The sequence below is a fragment of the Panicum virgatum genome, chromosome 4K (assembly GCF_016808335.1).
Source record: "Panicum virgatum strain AP13 chromosome 4K, P.virgatum_v5, whole genome shotgun sequence".
Lineage (NCBI taxonomy): Eukaryota > Viridiplantae > Streptophyta > Magnoliopsida > Poales > Poaceae > Panicum > Panicum virgatum.
The window spans coordinates 26,876,473-26,897,719 of NC_053139.1; the positions used below are offsets into that span (position 1 = coordinate 26,876,473).

General features: G+C 50.4%; 2 protein-coding genes and 1 long non-coding RNA gene across 3 annotated transcripts; 2 read left to right on the top strand and 1 right to left on the bottom strand.

Annotated features, from left to right (window-relative positions):
- Window positions 1-5,214: 5,214 nt before the first annotated feature.
- Window positions 5,215-7,094, top strand: LOC120703570 (RING-H2 finger protein ATL32-like). Its single transcript, XM_039987689.1, has one exon. The coding sequence runs from the start codon at window positions 5,299-5,301 to the stop codon at window positions 6,643-6,645; it is 1,347 nt and encodes a 448-aa protein (XP_039843623.1). The 5' UTR covers window positions 5,215-5,298; the 3' UTR covers window positions 6,646-7,094.
- Window positions 7,095-8,664: 1,570 nt separating this feature from the next.
- On the top strand, window positions 8,665-10,305 carry LOC120703571. The gene is made up of 3 exons (XR_005687080.1): window positions 8,665-9,025; window positions 9,133-9,172; window positions 9,589-10,305. It is a non-coding gene; the product is annotated as an uncharacterized LOC120703571 (long non-coding RNA).
- Window positions 10,306-11,406: 1,101 nt separating this feature from the next.
- On the bottom strand, window positions 11,407-14,357 carry LOC120703572 (GEM-like protein 1). The gene is made up of 4 exons (XM_039987690.1): window positions 14,027-14,357; window positions 13,829-13,930; window positions 12,444-12,715; window positions 11,407-11,930 (listed from the first exon to the last, which is right to left on the bottom strand). Exons 1-4 carry the CDS (start codon window positions 14,340-14,342, stop codon window positions 11,742-11,744), a joined length of 879 nt encoding a protein of 292 aa, XP_039843624.1. The 5' UTR covers window positions 14,343-14,357; the 3' UTR covers window positions 11,407-11,741.
- Window positions 14,358-21,247: the final 6,890 nt, after the last annotated feature.

The following is a 21,247-nucleotide window of genomic DNA, read 5'->3' on the forward strand; positions in this document are numbered from 1 at the left end:
CAAGTTCGGTTGGACTGTATCGACTCCATTTCTGCAGTCATGGCTTTTCTCCAACACTCCTCTGTCAGTGCCTCATCAACACTCCCTGGCTCTTCTGCAGCTACAAAACACACTCCACTGTATTCAAACCCATGAACTTCTTCTGTTGAATCATTGAGATCTTGCAATGTGCGATATCTCAAGGCATTTCCCTCAGAGTCCACTGCTCCTTCAGTTGGAGGTGTTGCAAACTGCACATTCGGTGCATTCAGAGTTACAGGTGGTGTCGACGGCTCTGGTGACTGCATGTTCTGCTCATTAAATGTCCATGGACTGCATGAGCCATTGTTCTGAGTGGGAGACCCTGGATCCATCACTGAAAATCCCGGTGCTTCTACTGACTGCCCAGCTGTATCCACTGAATCAGCTTGCACACTGTCAGACACTATTGTTCGTCCGGCAATAGAGTAGAACTCCACTTCCACTCCTGTTTCAGTGCTTCTGTCTTGGTTTTTCTCACCCCAGCTCCATCCACGATGTTCTTCAAACACCACATCGCGTGACACTTGCAGTTTCTTAGTCACCGGATCATAAACCCGATAACCCTTTGTGCCTGTTTCATAACCAACAAATACCATTGGTGTGGATCTGTCAGACAGCTTAGTCACTCCTGGTCCTGTTTTCTTGACATGGGCCACGCAACCAAATGTTCTCAAATGACCTACACTCGGTTTCTTCTTGTGCCAAGCTTCATAAGGTGTCTTCCCTTCGAGACTTCTGGTAGGAGCTCTATTCAATAGGTACACTGCTGTGTGAACTGCTTCTCCCCAGAACTCACTCGGCATTTTCTTGCTCTTGAGCATACATCTGGCCATCTCAACTATGGTTTGGTTACGCCGTTCCACAACACCATTTTGTTGTGGTGAGTAGGGAGCGGTGGTAAAGTGCTTCAGGCCTTGCTCATTGCAGAACTCAGTAAACTGAATTGAGTTGAACTCACCACCTCTGTCAGAACGAAACGCCCGAAGTCTGCACCCACTCTCTACTTCTGCCAATGTCTTCACTTGCTTGAAACACTTGAATGCCTCAGCTTTTGTCACCAGAAGCTCCAGCCACATGTACCGACTGAAATCATCCACCACAAGCAGAAAATAATTCTTGCCTCCAGGTGTGCTTGGCCGGATCTGACCACACAGATCAGTATGCACCAAGTCGAGTGGCTTCTCACCTCGATAGTTTGCTACCTTTGGAAATGCATGACGATGCTGTTTTCCCAATGCACAACCATCACAAAATTCCTCAACTCGGTCAATCACTGGCATGCCCTCCACCATATTCTTGGACCCAAGGTCACGCAATGCTCTGAAATTCAGATGGCCATACCTCCCATGCCATAGCCATGCCTTGTCTTCCTTCATTGCCACCAGACAAACAGGAGTGGCAAGCTGCATCTTCAACAAATAGAGACGGTTCTTGGCCCTAGGTGCTCTAGCTAGTAGACACCGATCAACATCATACAGATTGCAGAAACCATTCTCTATCACAATTTTACAGCCTCCCTCCTCTAATTGACCAAGGCTAACTATATTACTTTTCAACTTGGGTATGAAATAGACAGATGTGAGTACCTTGTGACCCTTGTTCCTGGTCTGGAGCAGCACCGATCCCATGCCCTTGATCTCGACCAATGATCCATCACCAAAACGGACTGTACCTCCCACAGATGTGTCCAGTGACGCGAGCACCGCACGGCACCCCGTCATGTGATTGCTCGCACCCGTGTCGAGCACCCACGTGTCGTCATCGCGATCCGCTGGAAACACCTCCTCCTCGTTGAGATGCACCACATGATGTGGAACGTGCACCCCAACTGGTTCAGCCTCGCGCCGTGGCGCGACAGTGCGCACCGTGTCGACCGTGGCGAGCATGAGCGCCGGCTGTTCCTCGTCAGCCCGCACATGATGTGCCTCCTCACGCCGCTCCTTCCTGGGACGCTTGCAGTCCTGCTTCCAGTGCCCGTAGATTCCACAGTTACGGCACCTTCCCTTGCGTCGCGGTGTGCCCTCCGATGTCAGTTTGACGACGGGCTCCTTCTTGTCACCTTGCGACGTGTTCTTCGGCTTGGCCGGGGAGAACCCGCCTTGTCGATCTCCTCCACTCCCGGATGAGGATCCCTCCGGAGCGAGGCGGTGGCGGTATTTGGCGAGCCACTGATCCTCGGACAGGTACAGCTTCTCTGTCTTCTCGGCGACAGTGTCGACGTCGAGACGATCTTCAGCGGCGCGCAGACGCCCCACCAATTCTTCCACCGTCAGAGTGTTGATGTTCAGCAACGTCTCGATCGACACGGCGATTTGGTTGTACTGCTTCGGGAGGACACGGAGGATTTTCTTGACGACGCGCGTTTCGCCCACGACCTCGCCGAGACCACGCAGCTTCTCAGCCAGCGAGTTGATTCGCAGGCCGAACTCATCAATGAGCTCGCCATTCTTGAACTGAATGTTCTCGAATTCTTGCAGCAGCTTCTGTGCATGTGATTCTTTGACACGATCTGCACCCTGCCGCATGCTCTTGACTGCATCCCACGCCTCCTTCACCGTCTTCTTCGCCCCCAACCAGTGGCGGAGCCACCACTGGGGCGAGCTACGGCGGCCGCCCTAGGTCCTTAGGGCCGAGCTCCAGAGCAGATCCCCGTTCCGGCGGCGCTTGGAAGGTGCCGGTCTGCCGGACGCGAGGAAGAAGGTGGAGGACGGCAGGACTAGGACGCACCGTAGGAGAGAGGCGAGACGCGAGAGGCCTTCTAGGCCGAGTTTTGGGCCGGCCTGCGGTTCAGCCCAGCGCGTCCCACACTCCCACCCAAGTCTCCGCGTTGTGGACTCGTGGCGTGGCCGAGCTCGTCATCCACACCCCGCACCGCAGCCCGCCCCCGCTCCGAGTCGGCGCCCCTCCATTCGCCGCCGCCGCCCGCCGGTCTGCCGTCCCCGCCGGAGAGGATCCAGCGCCGCAGCTGAGCCCTCCTAGGCGCCTTCTGCTGGCCGCGCCGGTGCACCTGCAGCTGCAGTCCGCCCCCGCCTGGCTGCCTCCCGCCGACGCCCGGCGGATCCCGCGCGGGCGCGGCCGCACCTGCAGCTCGCGTCGGCGCCTCCTCCCGTCGTCCGCGCCGATGCGCCGTGCGCCTGCCTTTCCTCTACCTCACACTCGCCTCGTCACACCTTCCTCTTCGCGTGCGCGCCGAGCGCCGTGCGCCAGAAGGACAGAAGCGAGCTGAGGTCGCCATTGCCGACCTCCAAGCCTGCGCCGCCCCCTTTTCGATTCCACCTAACCTACTCTGTCAAACTTCGATTCCTTGCATCTACAGCTTCACCCCGAGGTCCTCTACGATCTCAGGCCACCGGTTGCCCAAGCCTCGGGCTGTACCAGCTGCGCGACGGCTCGCCGCCGTCGCCATGGTTGCCGTTGACGACCTCGTAGGTGAGCTCAGGTGATATCTGTCCTTCGAGCCCAACCAACTTGCAAAATGAGTTCGCCTTGAGGTGCTGATGATGATGCTCTCGGTGGTTCATGGTTTTCGTAGCAGGATCAACGGAAACGCGGAGGTCAGCGCCACCGGCCCAACGTCACGCATGAACGTGGCTTCCTCCGCGAGTTCCGGCCACCTTGGTGCTACAGTACCCAGCCCTAGGTCATTTCTGGGGCTGGCTCCGCCACTGCCCCCAACGTCGTCCACATCTCCTTCGGCACCGAACGCAGGAGTGCGCTCATAGCCAGACGATCGTGGGCGCGCTTCACTCCCTTGCCGCCCTGCTCGACGACGTCCCAAACCTCCATCGCCTCGAGATTGCACTGCATCAACATAGCCCACTCGGAGTAATTGGACCGATCGAGCATCGGCCACATGAGCGACCCAACCGGGACGGCGGTCTTCCCAGCACTTGACCCTGCGTCGTCGTCGCCCATCTTCTTCTCCGGCTGCCTTCTCTTGGGGATGATGTACTTCTTCTTAGCTGGCTCCCTCGGTGGACTGACGGAACCGCTATAGAACATACACTAACGGCTCTGATGCCAATTGTTGCCGCCGGCTGCCGGTGATGCAGCTCGGTGGCGATCGGCAACGAACACGACGCGCTCAGGGACGCACGACGTTGCACTCGGTCTCTCACGCGCGAACTTTGTGGATCTCAACAGAACACGAGAGAGTGGCGCTGCCAAACGTTGCAGCCTTTTCGGTTATGCTCTTTGCTATTTATTCTCGGTGCTTACACGGTCTGAGACCCACGATCACCCCGCCACGCGCGCTCGCGCTGCGACGCGCCCGCCTAACGCGCGGGAACGCTCTTCATGCACGACGTGGCGGTGACCACTCTCGCCGCACCGTGAACGCAGCACGGTTCTGGCGGAACACCACACATGCAGTTATCTAATTGTGGAACACAAATATGCATCACTAAAACATGTAACTAAACAATGCAATGCATGATCGTGCACGGGATTAGTTCAACATTGCGAACTGGCGCGGTGTCGTTATGGGTGCCGGATGATCCCCCCGGGTTGGACCTCGCGGGTGCGTGTGGGTGGGCTGGCTGCCTTCCGGCTTTGCGTCGTGTCGGAGGCGGACGGCTGGACCGGGTCTCGGAGCCTGCTTCTCTGCCTGCGGTCTCCGCACGCAGCCGCGACTGCAAATGTCAGCTGATAGTTGCGTTGGTCTGGGAAAATCTTTTCCCTACTGGCCTCCGTCGTGATACGCTGTCACATCAAGATCGAAGCCATCCTTAATAAGGAAAAAAAATAAGTCTGCAAAATAGCAAATAGAACGGTGCAATCTTCTCTTTTCTTCGTGGACGGACGCAACGCACCCACAGCAGCGACCGTGGTGATTTCAACCAAGAAGGAAGACGACCAAGAACAACGAGCGGTGCCGAGATCTCGCTTTTGACCGCCGAACCCCGCGGCTTTCCTCAGGATTATGTGCGTGTTTGGATGGGAACCCTCCGGAGGTCCACCGGAATTCCAGTTTCCAGCCGTGCCTTATTTCTAGCTGGTACATACACCCCAGATGACGAATTCGTTGGAGGTGCTGATCACATTTGCTCGTCACCGATCGTACAACGAGCTCGTACAGTGTGCAGCTCATGAATCGTACCAGCCCAGTTCGCCGGTACACCACTTCACACTTGCGCGGCCTATCTCATTTGATTAGATTGCTCGTCACCGAACCCATCGATCCTGACGTGCCATCCCGCCTGCTCGCCGCCACGACCGCACCATGTCCTCCCTCCACTGTCCACCCCACGGCCGTGACTCGAGCTGCCAGCCGTTTATATGCACCTGCGCGCCCCGCACGCCAGCGACTGCGTCCAAGAAGCGCACCCCGCCCCCGCCCGCCCAGCGCCCACCCACCACCGCCGCCAGATGCCGACACCTCGCCACCATGCGCCGCCGCTCGCCGCGCTCACTCTGCTGCTGATGCTGCTCGCCGGGCCCGCCGCGGCGCAGCCGCCGTCGCGGGACAGGGACAACGGCGGCGGCGGGTACGGCATGCCGAACCAGCCGACGGGCTTCAGCACGCCCATGGTCGTGCTCCTGGTGGCGCTCATCGCGGCCTTCTTCTTCATCGGCTTCTTCTCCGTGTACATCCGCCGGTGCGGGCGGGGCGCCTCCGCCTCGGGCGGGCCGGCCATCCCGGCCGCCGCGCTGCTCGCGCTGTCGCGGCAGGAGCAGCGGGACCAGCAGCAGCAGCAGCGCGGGCTCGACCCCGCCGTGCTCGCGTCGTTCCCGACGATGAGGTACGCGGAGGCCAAGGAGCTCCGGGTGGGCGGCAAGGACGCCGCGCTCGAGTGCGCCGTCTGCCTCAGCGAGTTCGCCGGCGGCGAGGAGCTCCGGCTGCTGCCCCCGTGCAGCCACGCCTTCCACACGGACTGCATCGGGGAGTGGCTCGCCGGCCACGTCACCTGCCCCGTCTGCCGCTGCAACCTCGACCCCGACCAGGAGCTCGCCGCGGCCGAGGACGAGGTGGTCGCGGAGCAGGAGGCCGCGGATCAGGTGGCCATCGGCGTGGCCCGCGAGGGCGCCGAGGACGAGGAGGAGACGAGGAGGGAGGAGGCCATGGAGCTGGAGCGGATCGGGAGCCAGCGCCGCGCGGTGCGGTCGCGGTCGGGGCGGCTCGTCCCGCGGTCGCACTCCACGGGCCACTCCCTCGCGACGCGCCTCGACGGCGACCTCGAGCGGTTCACGCTGCGGCTGCCGGAGCACGTGCGCAGGGAGATGGTCGCCGCGGGCGAGGAGAGCCTGCGCCGAACGGGGCCCCGCCGCGCCGGCGCCCGGAGCGCGCGGCTCGGGCGGTCGGACCGGTGGCCGTCGTTCATCACGCGGACGTTCTCGTCGAGGGTCCCGTTCTGGTCCGCTTCGCGGAGGGCGGCGCCCGGCGCGGAGGCGGCCGTGGCAGCAGCGGCGGGGACGGAGGCGTCCGCGGCGACGGCGAGGACCAAGCGCGAGAAGACGGCCACCGCGGCGGACGGCGGCGCCGTGACCCCGCCCAAGGGGAGCGTCCGCTTCGACTGCCTCGGCGGCGGCGGCGCCGCCGTCTCGGGCGCGAGGGTCGGCGCCGCGGCCGGCGACAGCGAGACCGAGGACGACGACGAGGAGAAGGCCATCGCCCGGCACGCCTGACTCTGAGCGGCAGCGCCGACGAGCGCGGGAATCGCGCCACCACGTATCGCCACGTGCTCGTCCACAACTTCGTTCGGCGGCGCACGGCACAACTGGTAGTAGTGGTAGCGTATCAACGTGCGGCGAGACGACCGTGGCCATGTGATCCGCGAGACGAAGCTGCTCGCGCGCGAATGGGAACGCGCAGCTGACGCGAGGATTCCGTCCCGTTGGAAACGGTGCTCCCTTCTCCCGTTTTCCTCTTCTGCGTGCAAGTAGTCCTTGTTTAGAAAAAGAGAGAGAGAGAGAGAGAGAGGATAATTCTTGATTCAATTTTTTCGTTGCCGTTGAAAAAAATGGAGCGAAGCCGTTGTAAGATAGTGGTAGGTGCTGAAGTTGGGCTTGTTAAAAGCACTGTGAAAATATTTCAATAGATTCAAAATGTTTACTACGAAGTTAGTATTGACTAATTCTCGCGCCTTTTCTTCCCCACTGGCCCACAGTTTTATCCTGCCTCAGATGGGGATGGTTGGTGTCGAAGCTGTGAAACAAACCAACCAGTCCTGTTTGTTTCAGATTATATTCTTGATGAAGGCTCGATTTTGAAATTTTCAAAAAACTGTAATTTTTAGATTTTTTCAAATTCGACCCATGAAGATTGGCCAGAATCTAAAACAAATAGGATCGTCGTCTCATCAGCTCTCAAGCGGACGGGCTTGACCAATGACTTGTGATTCCACATGGTGAGAACAATTTGGTCCATGTGAAGTTCACCCACACAAAAAACAAACCAAAGTTTCTTCACGGCACGAGCCACAAAACGGATAGGTCCGCTTTAGCTCTAGTCCCCGAGCTCGATCGCACGGTCGATGGTGGTGGTGATCGACGGAGCCATGGAGGGGGATGCGAGCTCCACGCCAGACGGTCCCGTGCCGACGCACAGCCTAATCAATTCCTGCGTCCACGCTGCAGCGGTGTCCGTTTGACTTCAACCTTCTGGATGCTCGCCACGCCACTAGACGATTAAACAACGGAGTCATGTGGTTTGAAAACGCCGACCTTCTCGATGCCCGGTGGTGGTAGTACTCGTTACTCATTGACGGAGACTCGTCACCGGCCATGGTTCCTGATCCTGTGCGAGGCTTTGTTGAGATGTATAAAGTTTTGGACGTAAAACACTATAGCACTTTCGTTTATATTTGGTAATTATTGTCTCGCCATGGGTTAACTAGATCAAAAGATTCGATTCGCAAATTATAGACAAACTGTGTAATTAGTTTTTTTGTTTAGTTCAATTTAATACTTCATGCGTGCGTTAAAAAATTCAATGCGATAGGAAATCTTGTAAAATTTTGAAATTTTGAAGGGAACTAAACAAGACCCGAGATTCACGTTGCATCACGCAATCACATGGAATCAGACTGGGTTTTTTTCTCTCTCTTTCTAATAAACCCCTGTTCTACAGAGAAACAGAGACTACCAGTATCTAGTAAGACGATACTGCATCCTCCTCATCTAGTAAGACGGGACCTCAGAAACCATCGTCAAGAAATCAGAACAACGTGCCCGGTAGAGCTAAGCGTCCAGTCCATAACAATCAAACCAGAATCCCAATACATGTTTCTCGAGTCAAGATCTGACAAACACCAGCAGCAGACTAAGAGTTAACAACTAGTTTGCACTAACGAGTGTACGGCACGCACGTTGCGTGGAAATTTTATTATTAGGCTGGAAATCAAGAAAAGACTGAAGCTAAATGCGCCTGGTCTATGTTAAAACAGTGCGAGTGATTTTTCGAAAAGAAAAACCAATGAGACAGAACAATTATCCCCAAACGGAAAATCGTCTGGATTCGGAATCCGGGAACCTCGGAGTCATTCCGTGAATTTGACTAGTTTTTTTAGCGGAAAGTCTTGATTTTTTGGGAAAAAAAAAGAAAAATATCCATTTCTTTTTTTTTGATAGGAGAAAAAGTCTTTGATTTCAAGCGCTATAAAGTAGTGCCCCATCAAACCCACGACGTTGAGTAGAAAGCCACTTCAGCCATTGCGGCAGCCCACCTGCCGCTAAACCCCACATTTCATTCCTTTCTTCGCCTCCAATCCACGATCTCCTCTTCCTGCTACTCCTGCATCACCGGGGGTGGCTTGCCGGGCTTCTCGACCCTGGATGCTTCTGGAACCTTCTAGAGCCTCCTCCACACCGCCCTGATCCTCCTTAGGCCTCGCCACTCGCCAGCCCGGGCAGCCGCGCCTCTCCCCCGTGCGCACCGGAAGCTCAGTCACCGCACGCCCGAACCAACATACCTCCATTGCGCGCCGCCGCCGCCGCCTCGCCCCCCATGGACCAGTTCGGGTGGCTCCGGCACGCCTCCAGGTCTCTCGTGCTCCGCTCAGGAGAGGTGAGGCAGGATCGCTTGCATTTTACTGCCTTGCCTATTTGCCTCCCTCCTGGTCTGGGGTTTTGCGGTGTGCTAGTTGTTTACTCCGTTTGGGGCTTTTCTTGCAGGTGGCTGCGCAGAGGAGCACATGGATTCGACCTAATGCACGTAATTTTCCTCCCATTTGATGTGTTTTGTTTGATCACTTGCTGGTTTGGGGTTTGAGAGACATCTTGCTGTTTCTGATGGAAGTTCATTGTTAAAACTGTAGATAATTTGGCGGAGTTTAGGAACAATTCATACTCGTGCATTCCTGGAAAATGTTTTGGATAGGAACAACTTCTTAGCCCCTATATTATGTGTGTTTCTGTGTATATCGGTGGGGAATATTATATATGCTACGGATATAAGATAACTTTTGATATCTGCAGGTGATAGATGTATGTTTACATCAAACATATACATTTACTGGTAGCAATAAATTTCAAAGTGTTGCTCTATTATCTTAGAGTAACATTTTCTACTTGTCAGTACTTCTCTGGTCCTTATCCTTGTTGATTTTGTTTTCATCTGGACTACTGCAGCTTGCAGCTCTACTGGCATGTATATTGGTGATAGGTACTATGGCCGATTCATGCTTTCATCATTTATATCGAGCATGAGTTTTCATGCTACATGTTAATATGCTCGGTTTAAACGTCATAATTACTTTTGCAATGAAATTTTAAACAGGCTTTATCAGCAGCTCTCTACTGGCTAATACTTACAGGTGGGAGCTAGTCACAGAAAATATGACGGGGAAAAGTGTCATGATCGGAGCTGGCATCCTCCTACTGATTCACCTGATACTGAGCAGGTGAGCTAAGGCTTGGAAACTGCACTGTTGCTGGGGCAGTGGGGCAACATCATAAATTCTCTGAAGATTTGGCTTCACACAATAGAACATAGGGTCACGATTCCTTAAAGATTCTTTGCACCCTTGAGAGATCACAATTTTGAAAGAGGCGTCAGCTAGAAGATTTGGGGGGGTCCCTAGGGGAAGAATAATCATAATAAGATATTTTAGCATCACAGCTCCGACCATCTGAGATTGTCATTTGAGCTGCCTAAATTTGGTTGTGGTTTCTCTTCAGTGGTGTAATATAGATGCTTGACCACTGCAATAGTTCAATGTTTCAACCATGTTAGGGTGAAACTGGCTGTAACTTCTCTTGCGACTTGACGCATCCCTTTCCCTTAATCATTTGATCATGTTACTTTGTACATATATACCCTGTCAGCCCGCCAGGCTGATGTGGGCAAGGCACCTCCCTGGCTGCAGTTGTTGCTGCTGCTGCTGCTGCTCGGTTCCAGACTTCTCAAGAGTGGAGGTTTGGATTATTTTTTAGTCAATAGTTTTCTCACCATGTTCGGAATTAGTTGGGACTGAAGTACGCGTTTTGGGGTTGATTGTTGATTATTTTTTCCTTGGAAGGGGCATTGCTGCCCCCCTAGCTTGATCTTTTGTGTTGAAATTGCTGCTTCCCAGCGCACCACTCCTTGGTTTCTTCCGCTGTTACCATACTAGCAGCGCACTACCGCACACCGCGCCATCATAGCTGTTGCAACGTGCCGAGTGCCCCGTAACCATAATCCAGCAGACAAGCACGACCCAATTCGGCCGCGTGACCAACCGCAACAGCCTCGGCTCCAGCTCACTCACGCTTTACCCATGTCCCGGCACGCTCATGCAGTGGGTGCATAAAAGTTTGTGGGCGTCTACGAGGAGAGGGTTTCTGGATAAGGTTCCGTCGAGACCCCCTCTGCCTCATACCGCGTCGCTGGACAAGAAAAAGGAAAAAAAACCACAGCAATGTCATCTTCTTCCCTCTCTTGTCTCCTCCGCCCGACCCCTCTTGCCTTTCTCGGCCCCTGCCCGTTGCCGACCTCCCCTTGCCGGCATCAGCTCCGACACTGGCGAGAACCACCTCCCCTACCCCCTCCATCCTTCACACCACCGCCGCCGACCTCTCCTACCCCACCGCCAAATTCCCCCGCCACCAGCCCCACCCAAACCCTGTCCTCCACCACTCGACTGGCCGCCGACCTCGCCATCCACAACCCGGAACCACTGCCGGGCTTGCTACAGTCGGCGGCCATCCCTCTATACCCTAACCCCGACGGCCTCCACCGCTACCCACTGCCAGCAACGACCTTCCCTACCTTCAAGAGGTCGTCAGATTGATCGTTGGAGAAGAGAAGTAGCCAATCGATTTGTTACCTTCCCTACCTTCTTCCCCTTTGTTACCTTCCCCTCCCCCTTTGTTTTTTCTACTGTAGTACAGGTAAAAGTTTTAGGTCCTGGTTTTGCATGACGTCCTTCTAGCTCGGCCAAAACACAATCTGAAATAGCATCAGGTAGCTGTTTCCTTTGACCACCGATTCCATTCACCTTTCCTAGGCCCTTGACATTCAAGTTCTCAACAAACATTCAATACTGTCACATTTCAATGTCGGTAACTAAGGCACTCAAGTGGACAGGCGCAGTGCTTTCCCGTATATATCTCATGATTACAACACAGGCAGGAATAACAAACATTTCCGGTATGCAAGCTAGTGAGTGTATCTTGTCAAAAACTTCAGTGCAAAGGATTCGAGACAGGACACACTCAGAAGCCAAGGAATCCTGGTTCCCAACTGGAGACACCCAATGATGTCGGTGGAGAATGATGTACCCGAAAACTTCCATTTGATGTTTTTATGGTTGCAACTCACGAGCACTAGCCAGGGCTTCTTGAAGACTGGCGGCAGCTTTGTCGTACATCAGAAAACCCATGAACCAGAACTCGTGACCTTCAACAGAAACAACCTGAATGTACTTCTCTGCGGGATTTATTTTGCTCACTGAAGGATTAGCTGCTCTTAGCTGGTGAAGAGGAATGACCACCTGTTTTGCATAGTGAAGAAAACATATTGTTAATGAAAACAATCATCCGCTCTTGAAGTTCTGCCAATGTTTGAATACCAAAATGGATCAAGCAGCCACTGAGCCAAAAGGCACAAGCTAACTAAGGAGTGACAAATTAACATGCATCATCTTCGTAAGTCACAATCATTGCTTCAGCATTCACTCCAGTTTCATCCAGGGACATGCACGATGGTAAGCACTTTATCCTCAGTTCCTTTTGGTTTATACTTTTATTTTTCTTCAGAATGGAGTGGAATTGGAGAGCATCATTACACTCAGCTCCAGAACCCATGCCAAATTCACCAGTAACAAAATAGGTTTACACCTATTCTTACATAGTAATAAGTTCCATTCACAAATATACAGGAAACAAACTAACAATGACTCAATGATCACTAATAGCAATCAAACACACAATGAAATGATGTGCAAAGAAATTATTCATTTCAATAGCAGTAGTTATATGGTACAGAGGAAGTGGAGGGCCTTTACCTTGTAGTAACTCCATTCAGTTTTGTTTCCAGCTTTGTAAGAGAGAGGGTTGTCACTGCAGAATGCGATCTTAGCTGTAGAAATGTACAAGACTCCCATGACAGGACCGGCCGATGTTGAGAGATAACATGCATAGCATACTATCAGCTGCTCATCTGGAAGAGCTTCAAAGGTCTGCTTAAATATTTTTTCATAGCCTCCTTCTGCTAGAACTTTAGTTCCTTGAGCTAGGCGTCCCATAGCAGCTTCAGTTAAACTAGGTCCAGTCTTGACTGTTAGGAAAAATGGCATATCATCACGTAAAGAGCAAACCATCTGACAGAAGGCATTAAGTTTATTTTCCACAACTTCATTTAGACTTGTAGGTTGATACCGGATCTTGCAGGTTGGTTATCAATTATCTGCCAAATGTCTCACTTCATCATGATCAACCTTACAGATGTGAAGTAAATAAGGTGGATGGCTAAACAATACACATGCCACTAGAGTGACAGTATCTTCTCTTCTATTAATACTTATTTTTTAGAACTACAGCTTATGTGACAAGCGTGAAATGTTTACCCAAGCTCGTAAGTTCTTGAAACTTCTGCTACAAAAACATTAAGTTTTTGCATGACCTCCTAAAGCGCTAGTTCCATAGAAAATTGGCACAAAATACATCACTTCTTCTGTGAAATCAGGTATTTAGCCTATTGGTACCTAGAAGGTAACAGCTAATCTCAGTGTTGTAAGATTTGTCCTAAGGTGCTTCTGTTATTCCTAAGGATTTTGTTCAATGTGCGTGCAAACAGAACTTTACACATGCATTTGTATAAAAACCTGATGTTTTGAAATCTCTAATATTTTGTTATTATGAACATTCAGTCAGCAGAAACACCACTAACGGATGAACTGAAGATAAAAAAAAAAAATCTTTCCCTCCACAAATGATTAATAAGCATACTGCAAGACAGATAATATGCTGTGACTAATGAATGTCTGATAAAGATCAACAAGATTATTGGTAGAATATAAGTTCTCGGGTAACAGTGCTTCAAATAAGTGTTTTAAATCACTAGTAAACTTATTATCAAGATACCTTGCCTACAAGGCATAAAGCATATGGAAAGCTACACCAAAATGTTCAAGTATGCATCTTTCCAGGGGCCAAAGGATCAAGTATCCTGCTACCCCTCTCTACAACCCCCAAAATATTTCTCGAAAGGGGTGTAGCACAGCTTTCACTTAATGTTTTGCAACTTTATTTATCGAGATGCTTTCCTTTGATCCTTAGAAAGCTAGCGCATTGTACCAATCCGTGCACCTCAAGGAATGAATCTCGCAAACAAACTAAAACAGATGATTCTCCGAAAGAAGAGAAGGCTAGTGGGGTGCTGAGATCTCACAGTGCTGCCACGTGTCTCGGCTGAGGTTCTCGACCATCTTCGTCGTCTCCCCCCACGACTTCCCCCACCTCAACAGCGTCTCCTTCATCGCATCCACGGCGCCTGATAATGGCGCAAATCCAGAACGAAATCAGAAACCAAAACCCTTCCTCTACAGATTATACCTAGCTAGCTAAGCTCGACGCGGGGGTGTTTTACCCTTGGACGAGGAGGCCGGGGGGCCGCGGGACACGTACTGGCTGGACTCCGCGGCGGCGGCGGCGTGCACGTGCGTCGGCGAGTCCGACGTGAGCTTCTCGCTCCACGTGACGGTCTTGGGCGCCGGGGCGGGCGGCGGCGGCGGCGGATCGGCCGCCTCGGGCGCCGGCGCCGGCGGGGGCGGGGCGGGATCGGACGCGGGGACGGTGTCGCTGGCACTCGCGGCGGCGGCCTGCGCGGCGTCGGGCTGGGGCGCTGCTGGGGCGGGGGCGGGGGCGTCGACGGCGGGGTGCATCTCGGCGAGCGGCGGCTGCATCTGAGGGATGCGGGGGGCGCGGGGGTGGGGTCCGAGGAAACGGAAGGGTGGAGTGGGGATGGAATGGGGGTGGGGGTGGGGTTGAGTGGGTTGCGCGTGGGGTTGGCGACTAGCGGTGGTGGGGGTCAACCCGTTTCAGTTTGTTGCTCTGGGAAAGTCGCAGCTCCCACGCGGCGCTGCAATTGCAACGGGCAAGTGCGATCCGGTTCGACTCCGTGCGAGTTTTACAAGCGGGCGGCAGCTGGGCCGTTCGGGCCAGGATGGAGATGTTTAGGGGTGTAAATGGGTGACCCTTAAGGTACATTTTTAATTTTCTTTAGTTCAAAATTTTATATTAAATTTCTAAATTAAAATATGATTTTGGAAATTTAATATAAAATTTTGAATTAAGGAGAATTGGAGAGGCACCTAATGGATAGCAATTGACACCCCTACAGAGATTAGATAGGGCCGGGCCTATAAAAGAGGCTCGTGATGCAAGTTTATGGGTCGTACTAGCCAGCGGTCGGCCATGTGGTTGGGGTGGGTGGGTGGGTGGTTTCTATATATGTTTGGAAAGATTTTGTGAAAAAAAATTCTAGAACTTTCTATTAAATAGATTTAATTTAGAGAAAAATAAGAATTATTGCTAGAACTGATCTATAAAGGAAATTTTTCATAAGAAAATCAGAAGATGGATAATTATATTCGAAAAGATGGGGTGTGACACCTTGCGAGGCCTTCAGATTTTTTCTTTGACATAGAACTGATCTATAAAGGAGCCAGCACTCTCTGGCCATTCAATTTAACAAGTACACTTTCGCAAAGAATAGACCCCATTTCAACAACTCTTCCGCTCATGAGGGTTGTAATATCCTTGTCGACATCGTTCATTTTGAACCTTAACAAGGTCGGGTTGAAAAGTTATTTCTATCTAGTTTTCCTCTAGTTTGCGGTCATTAATCTCGGGATCTGTCTGGTAACTCATGTTGTCCGAGAAAAACCTACACAAACTTTTAACACATATACCATCATATCAAAAAATTTAATATTATTAAGGCATCCTTAAATCATAATTTCCATCCACAACTTAATTAACTGAATTCATTAAAAAAATTGTATACTAACTAACCAAAGTACAGGCCTCACGTTCCACTAACCCACTTATTTGCCATATCTAAACCACATCATGCCCTTTTGAACCAGTACAATATTGCACACTTACTAGTCAGGTTAGCTCTAAATTGTAGATGCTCTTTGGAGTTTGGATATTAGTCGGCTACCACTTTTGAAAACATCATTAGCCCTGTTACCACATAGAAAAAATTAGCAATATATTTATTCTTAAAGCACACTACAACATATTAGCTTAACATTCTCCCAAAAATCCAAGTATCCATCATCATAATGCTAAAGTAAATCCAAAGTTTTTCACCTGACGATAATGGTGGTGGCCGTCAGCAATTTAGACCTCGAACTTGGTGGAGAATATTCGTGAGTTTCGCACCATAGCTATTCCTCCCACTGTGATGTTAGTGACGTCACTGTTGAAGTTTTCACCGATCTGGAAGTGGATCAGGATCTTTTTAGGCATATAAATATTCCTTTCTTTGATGAAGTATGATAAGGATTCCAGCTTTATTGTTGTAAATCAAGATTGAGCATGATTTGCTGTCGATACAAACTCTTGTTGAAGTTTTCACCGGTCTGGAAGTGGATCAGGATCATTGTAGGCATATAAATATTCCTTTCTTTTAGTGAAGTATGATAAGGATTCCAGCTCTATTGTTGTAAATCAAGACTGAGCATGATTTGCTGTCGATACAGACTCTAAGGGTGTTCATCCCCTAGTCGCACTGCCTATTGTCAGATGCATTAACAAAAATTTCATCAAAAATTCTATACAGACCGGGTGAGTAAGTGATGGAGCGCTAAACCAGCTCGTCACTGTTGGACCTTGAAATCACCAACATTGACCACAAGAACTTTTCTTTTTCTAATACTTTATATATCTATTTATTATTCTCTTTCTTTTTTATTATGAACCTTATGCACCTAATCTAGATTTGTATTTTTAGTTTGTCTTCTATAATTTATATTAACCATGTTTGTTTCAAATGTTAACAGATCTATACTTACCCATTAATATAATATAAATATTTGTTCACATTTACTAGCGAGTCATGTTAAATGTATACTAATTTATTTATATTTAGACTTATAAGTTGGGGCGTGAAATAATTTATTTACTTTATATGTTAATAACTTATTTAGTACATGTATATATGCTTATAAAAATACTTTTTATGATATAAATGTATTTGTCTTCATGTAGAATTATTTATCTGCATGTAACAAATTTGTTGGCAACACCAAATTATTTGGTCACTCTACAGTTTAAATTATTCTATGATGTTGACTCATTTGTTTGTGATATTAGTTTTACATTATTTATCCTATACAATTAAATATTCACAATGCATAATATTTTGTTCGTTGTACATTATTATTTATTTGTTATGTTCGTTGTACATTATTATTTGTTTGTTATGTTAAACTTTTGTTAGTAGAAAATCATCATTTGTTCATATTATTAAATATTTATTCTCAGTAGCCGAAATTTATTATTGAGTATGGAAAATATATTTTTTAAATGTCGTGTAAATATAGGCAAGTCTGGTCTTATTTTGAAGATCTTATCATAAAAAAGATAATGGTGCAGTTCAAATTTAATTTGAATACACAGTTGAATATTTATATCTTTTTAAATTCTAAATTTTTTTGCATGTGGGATGATATTTTCAGTTTTGACTTTTTTTCCATGCATGCACCAGTCGTTGCCTATCTCGGACCAGTGCACCCGACTGAGCCTACGATGGATAAATTAAATAAACTGTGTGATGCGTCTAGGGACCCGGGGTCCCCAATGGTCCCACAATAAGAGCAAGTATTATGAGGCTGATTCAGCTGGCGAAATACGACACGGGGGAGAGAGAAGGTAGGAGAGAGAAGAAAGCAGGCGACTCCCTTCACGCCGGCTCAAAGCGGGCGATGCACAGTTGGGCAGTTTTTGAGCTGCCATCACCATTCCTTCGTCGCCACGTTGCTGCTAAACCTGCAGAGCATTTAATTTTGTGTGGGGTCCGCCACCACCGCTTCGTGACATGGCATCTCTCCCAGCCGGCACTCGCGTAACCATAACTCATGCTCTAACGACAACATTAGGTGCGACCATAGGCCGCACTACCGAACTAACGCGTGTAACCAAGCTCCAAGCTCGCTTAAGGGTCCACGTGGCGGCCTCCCGACCATAACCCAGCTCGCCCACGTGGGCAATAGGACTCCCTGATGCGGGCCAAGCCACTGTGCCCTCGGCCCTGTTTGGTCGGTGCTTGTACAAGGAGTACAGAAATTTTGACCAATAATTAAGGGGGTGTTTAGTTAGTGAAAATTTTTGGATCAAAGGTCACATTGATTGTTTGATCAGATGTCGGGAGGGTTTTTCGGGCACTAATTAAAAAACTAATTTCAGAACTCACTTGGAAACCACGAGACGAATCTTTTGAGGCCTTTGACCGCGTCATTAGCACATGTGGGTTACTATAGCACTTATAGCTAATCATGCACTAATTAGGCTTAAAAGATTCGTCTTGTCATGTACATCCAAACTGTGTAATTAGTTTTGTTATTTAATTATATTTAGTGCTTCATACATGTGTTTAAAGGAGAGGTGAAAATTTTTGGGAACTAAACGGCCCCTAAGAGTACTAAATAAAGTCAATTTGCAAAACTAACTCCACAACTCTGCACTACTTCGCGAGACGAATCTAATGGGGCCTTTGACCGCACGATTAGAGGATGGTTACTGTAGCATTACTGTAGACAATCATCGATTAATTACTGCCATTAGATTCGTCGTGAAAAAAATTTGCAAATAAACTTCGTTTAGTACTCCATGTAAAAATTTTTTTTCAAAAATTTTACGTGCTACTCGTACTAAACAACCAAACAGGGCCGAGAGAGGCAGTCAATTCATGCCACTCCGCACACCGTCATCATGGCTACTCTGCCACCACTCAATTATGCTAGGGGTGCGACAGGGCAGGGCTCTCCACAGGCAAAGGACACCCTCTCAATGGGAATACCGCCTCCGACTGAGGACCCGTCTAGATCTAAAAATCCCCCACAAAAACCAAACTTTCCATCACATCGAAATATTAAATGTAGCAAATAACTCATGTATAGATTACTAAATGTAGGTAAATAAAAAAAACTAATTGCATAGTTTTGATATACATTGCGAGACGAATTTTTTGAGCTTAGTTAGGTCATGATAGGACAATATCTAACACAAACAAACGAAAAATACTACAGTGTGCTATAACGTTTTTTCACCCGCGATACAGTGTTTTCAGAGGAACTAAGGCGACCTCCAACGGTGCCCCCATCCCTCCCCCCACCCCATATCGGGGGAGCTATAGGGGGAATCCGATCCAACGGTTCCCCCTATATACAGGGGGAGTTGAAACTCCCCTCACATATAGGGTGAGTTCCAACTCCCCTATATCTCTAATCACACCGTTTCTTCGCGATATTAATTCCGTTTGAGCCCCGTAACAGGATGATAATGCGTATTATGACAGTATAAATATTGTATGATTTTTTAAATTCAAAAACATTAAATAAATAGTTAGTTAATGAGTGATAGTATATAGGGGGAATAGATATGGGGGGAATGGTTGGAGAGAATGAGTTATAGGGGGATGAATTTTTTGGAGGGAGGTAGTAAAATATAGTAAATAGTATGTTTGGGGGGAGTTGGATGGGAGAATGGTAAGAAGGCCATGCCGAGCAGGACACTGACCATCATTCGGGAAGTCTTGGGGAACCGACGACCATACCTCTGGCTGAAGACGAGGCCTCCCCGACTGACCAAGACATGACGACAGCGCGACGACCCGTCATCCAGCCCAGTCGGCAATTGCCTCCCTAGTCCGACTGGCAGCGTGGACCGCGCCGACTGACCAAACCAAAAGACTTCCTCCTCAACAAGACCCCACGACTGACCTAGAAATATGTAAGGGGGCCCACCTTGAGGTATAAAAAGAGGAAACCCTCCACGTAGATAGACAAGAGATGCATAGTTCATATTTGTACTCAAAAATTTGTAGCTCCCCTTTCATTTGAGCATCTGGGTTTGAGCAACATGAACAGAGAACTACCCCCTCACTGAACGTAGAGCACTTTCGGTCCGAATTAGTCTAAATTCTCGAGTCATTGAGTGTTAGACCATATCCGATCCGATGCATGACAAACACGCAATCGAGTAGATTATCTGTCAGTTATTTTCGGAACCGACACTGTGCATCTAAATTATTGGGCTAGCAGCCCACTAACCATGCGCGAAAAATACTTCTCTGAAGTGATGCATAACCGGGGTAAGACTAGTCTCAATGGGAGTTTTATGGAGGGTTTCATGACATTAAATACTATCATTTTTGCTGACATGGAAAAGAAAGAGAAGGATGAAGTATTAAAGGATGTGAGGAGAGTTTTATCACCGTGAAACCCATCTAGCACAGTATTTAGTTCTCAGTCTATTTAACTGTATCTATGAAACTCCCACTGAGACTGGCCTAATGCATGTTATCCTAACCGGGGTAACACATGTTACCCCGTTGACGGTGGGTGGGTCCCGCTAGCAGGGATTCGTGGGAACTCCCGTTTAGAGATTCGGTCAAGAGATGAACATGCTGTAGACTCCTACAATAATTTGTGAGAGAACGAAGAACACACGGAAGATTTTTACCTAGGTTCAGGCCTCCCAGAGAATAACAACCCTACGTCATGACTTTCTGTATATTTTGTGATAGTGTATAAATCAGAGAATACATGGGCAGAGCTCGTGCACAAGCTCTGTAGTCTTCATGGGGGGGGGGGGTCCCGAGCCTCCTCTTTAATAATTGAGTTAATTCCTTCTATGCCATCGAGAAATATAACTCATCCCCTATGTGTCATTGAAAAATAGCTCATCCCTTCTATGCCACTAGTTTTAATATTGCATCCCTTATGTGCCATTCCGTTACTGTGAGCCGTTAGTTGGGCGTTAGCTGCTGTGGCCCCGCTCGCCACTCCCCTCTCCATTTCTTTTTTTTCTTTTGAAGAAATCTCCCCTCTCCATCTCCATGGCTCCCTTTTCTCTCTCCCTCCATGGCTGCCGCTCGGCCTCCTCTCCATGGCTGCGGCTGCCGCTCGGCCTACGAGCGCACGCCGCCGTTGCACCATCGCCGCGCGCGCATGCTGCCGCACCGCCCGCGTGCGCATGCCGCCGCACCGCCCCCGCGCGTGCGCGCCTTGCCGCTCGGCCCGCGCGCGCGCACTCGCCTGCCGCCGCTCAGCCCGCGCGCGCACGCTTCGCCGCCGCGCTCCTGCCGTCCGAGCTCCGCGAGCTCGCCGACCTCAAGGCACTGCTCGCCAGGCACCCGGACCCCTCCCGCGGCCGCGGGGCGGGACGGCACGACGCCAGCCGCGGCGGGAACGTGCGCACGCGATGCCGCACGGACTGCGGTCGATGTGGCGGCGGCAGCGGCGGCGGCGGCAGGCGAGCAGGCCTCGTCCTCGCGCCGGCGCTCCGGCGAGGCCTGCGCGCCGTCCTCCGCCGCTGGCGGCCCGTGGCGCAGGTGGGAGGAGCGCGCGTGACAGCGGCACCGGCGAGCGCCCCCTGGAGCTTGCAGCCGCGCGCAGAGGCCTGGTGGGATCTTGGACGGCGCTCCAACAAGCTTGGCGGCCGGCGCCCCTCCTCTCTCCCCTGTGGCGGCGGGCGGGCGGCCTGCGAGCTCGAGCTCGGCTGCCGGCGCCCCTCCTCCCTCCCCTGCATTGAACCCCAAGATCCCGCCGCCCCTGGCTCCTCTCCGTCTCCTCCGCCC

What these genes read in the sequence shown, in the direction of transcription:
- LOC120703570 (XM_039987689.1), top strand. Translation starts at nt 5,299, where the DNA reads ATGCACCTGCGCGCCCCGCACGCCAGCGACTGCGTCCAAGAAGCGCAC.
- LOC120703572 (XM_039987690.1), bottom strand. Translation starts at nt 14,342, where the DNA reads ATGCAGCCGCCGCTCGCCGAGATGCACCCCGCCGTCGACGCCCCCGCC. An exon ending in CCGAGACACGTGGCAGCACT is followed by an intron (nt 12,716 to 13,828) that starts GTGAGATCTCAG and finishes TTTTCCTAACAG; the next exon opens with TCAAGACTGGACCTAGTTTA. An exon ending in CTGAATGGAGTTACTACAAG is followed by an intron (nt 11,931 to 12,443) that starts GTAAAGGCCCTC and finishes TATGCAAAACAG; the next exon opens with GTGGTCATTCCTCTTCACCA.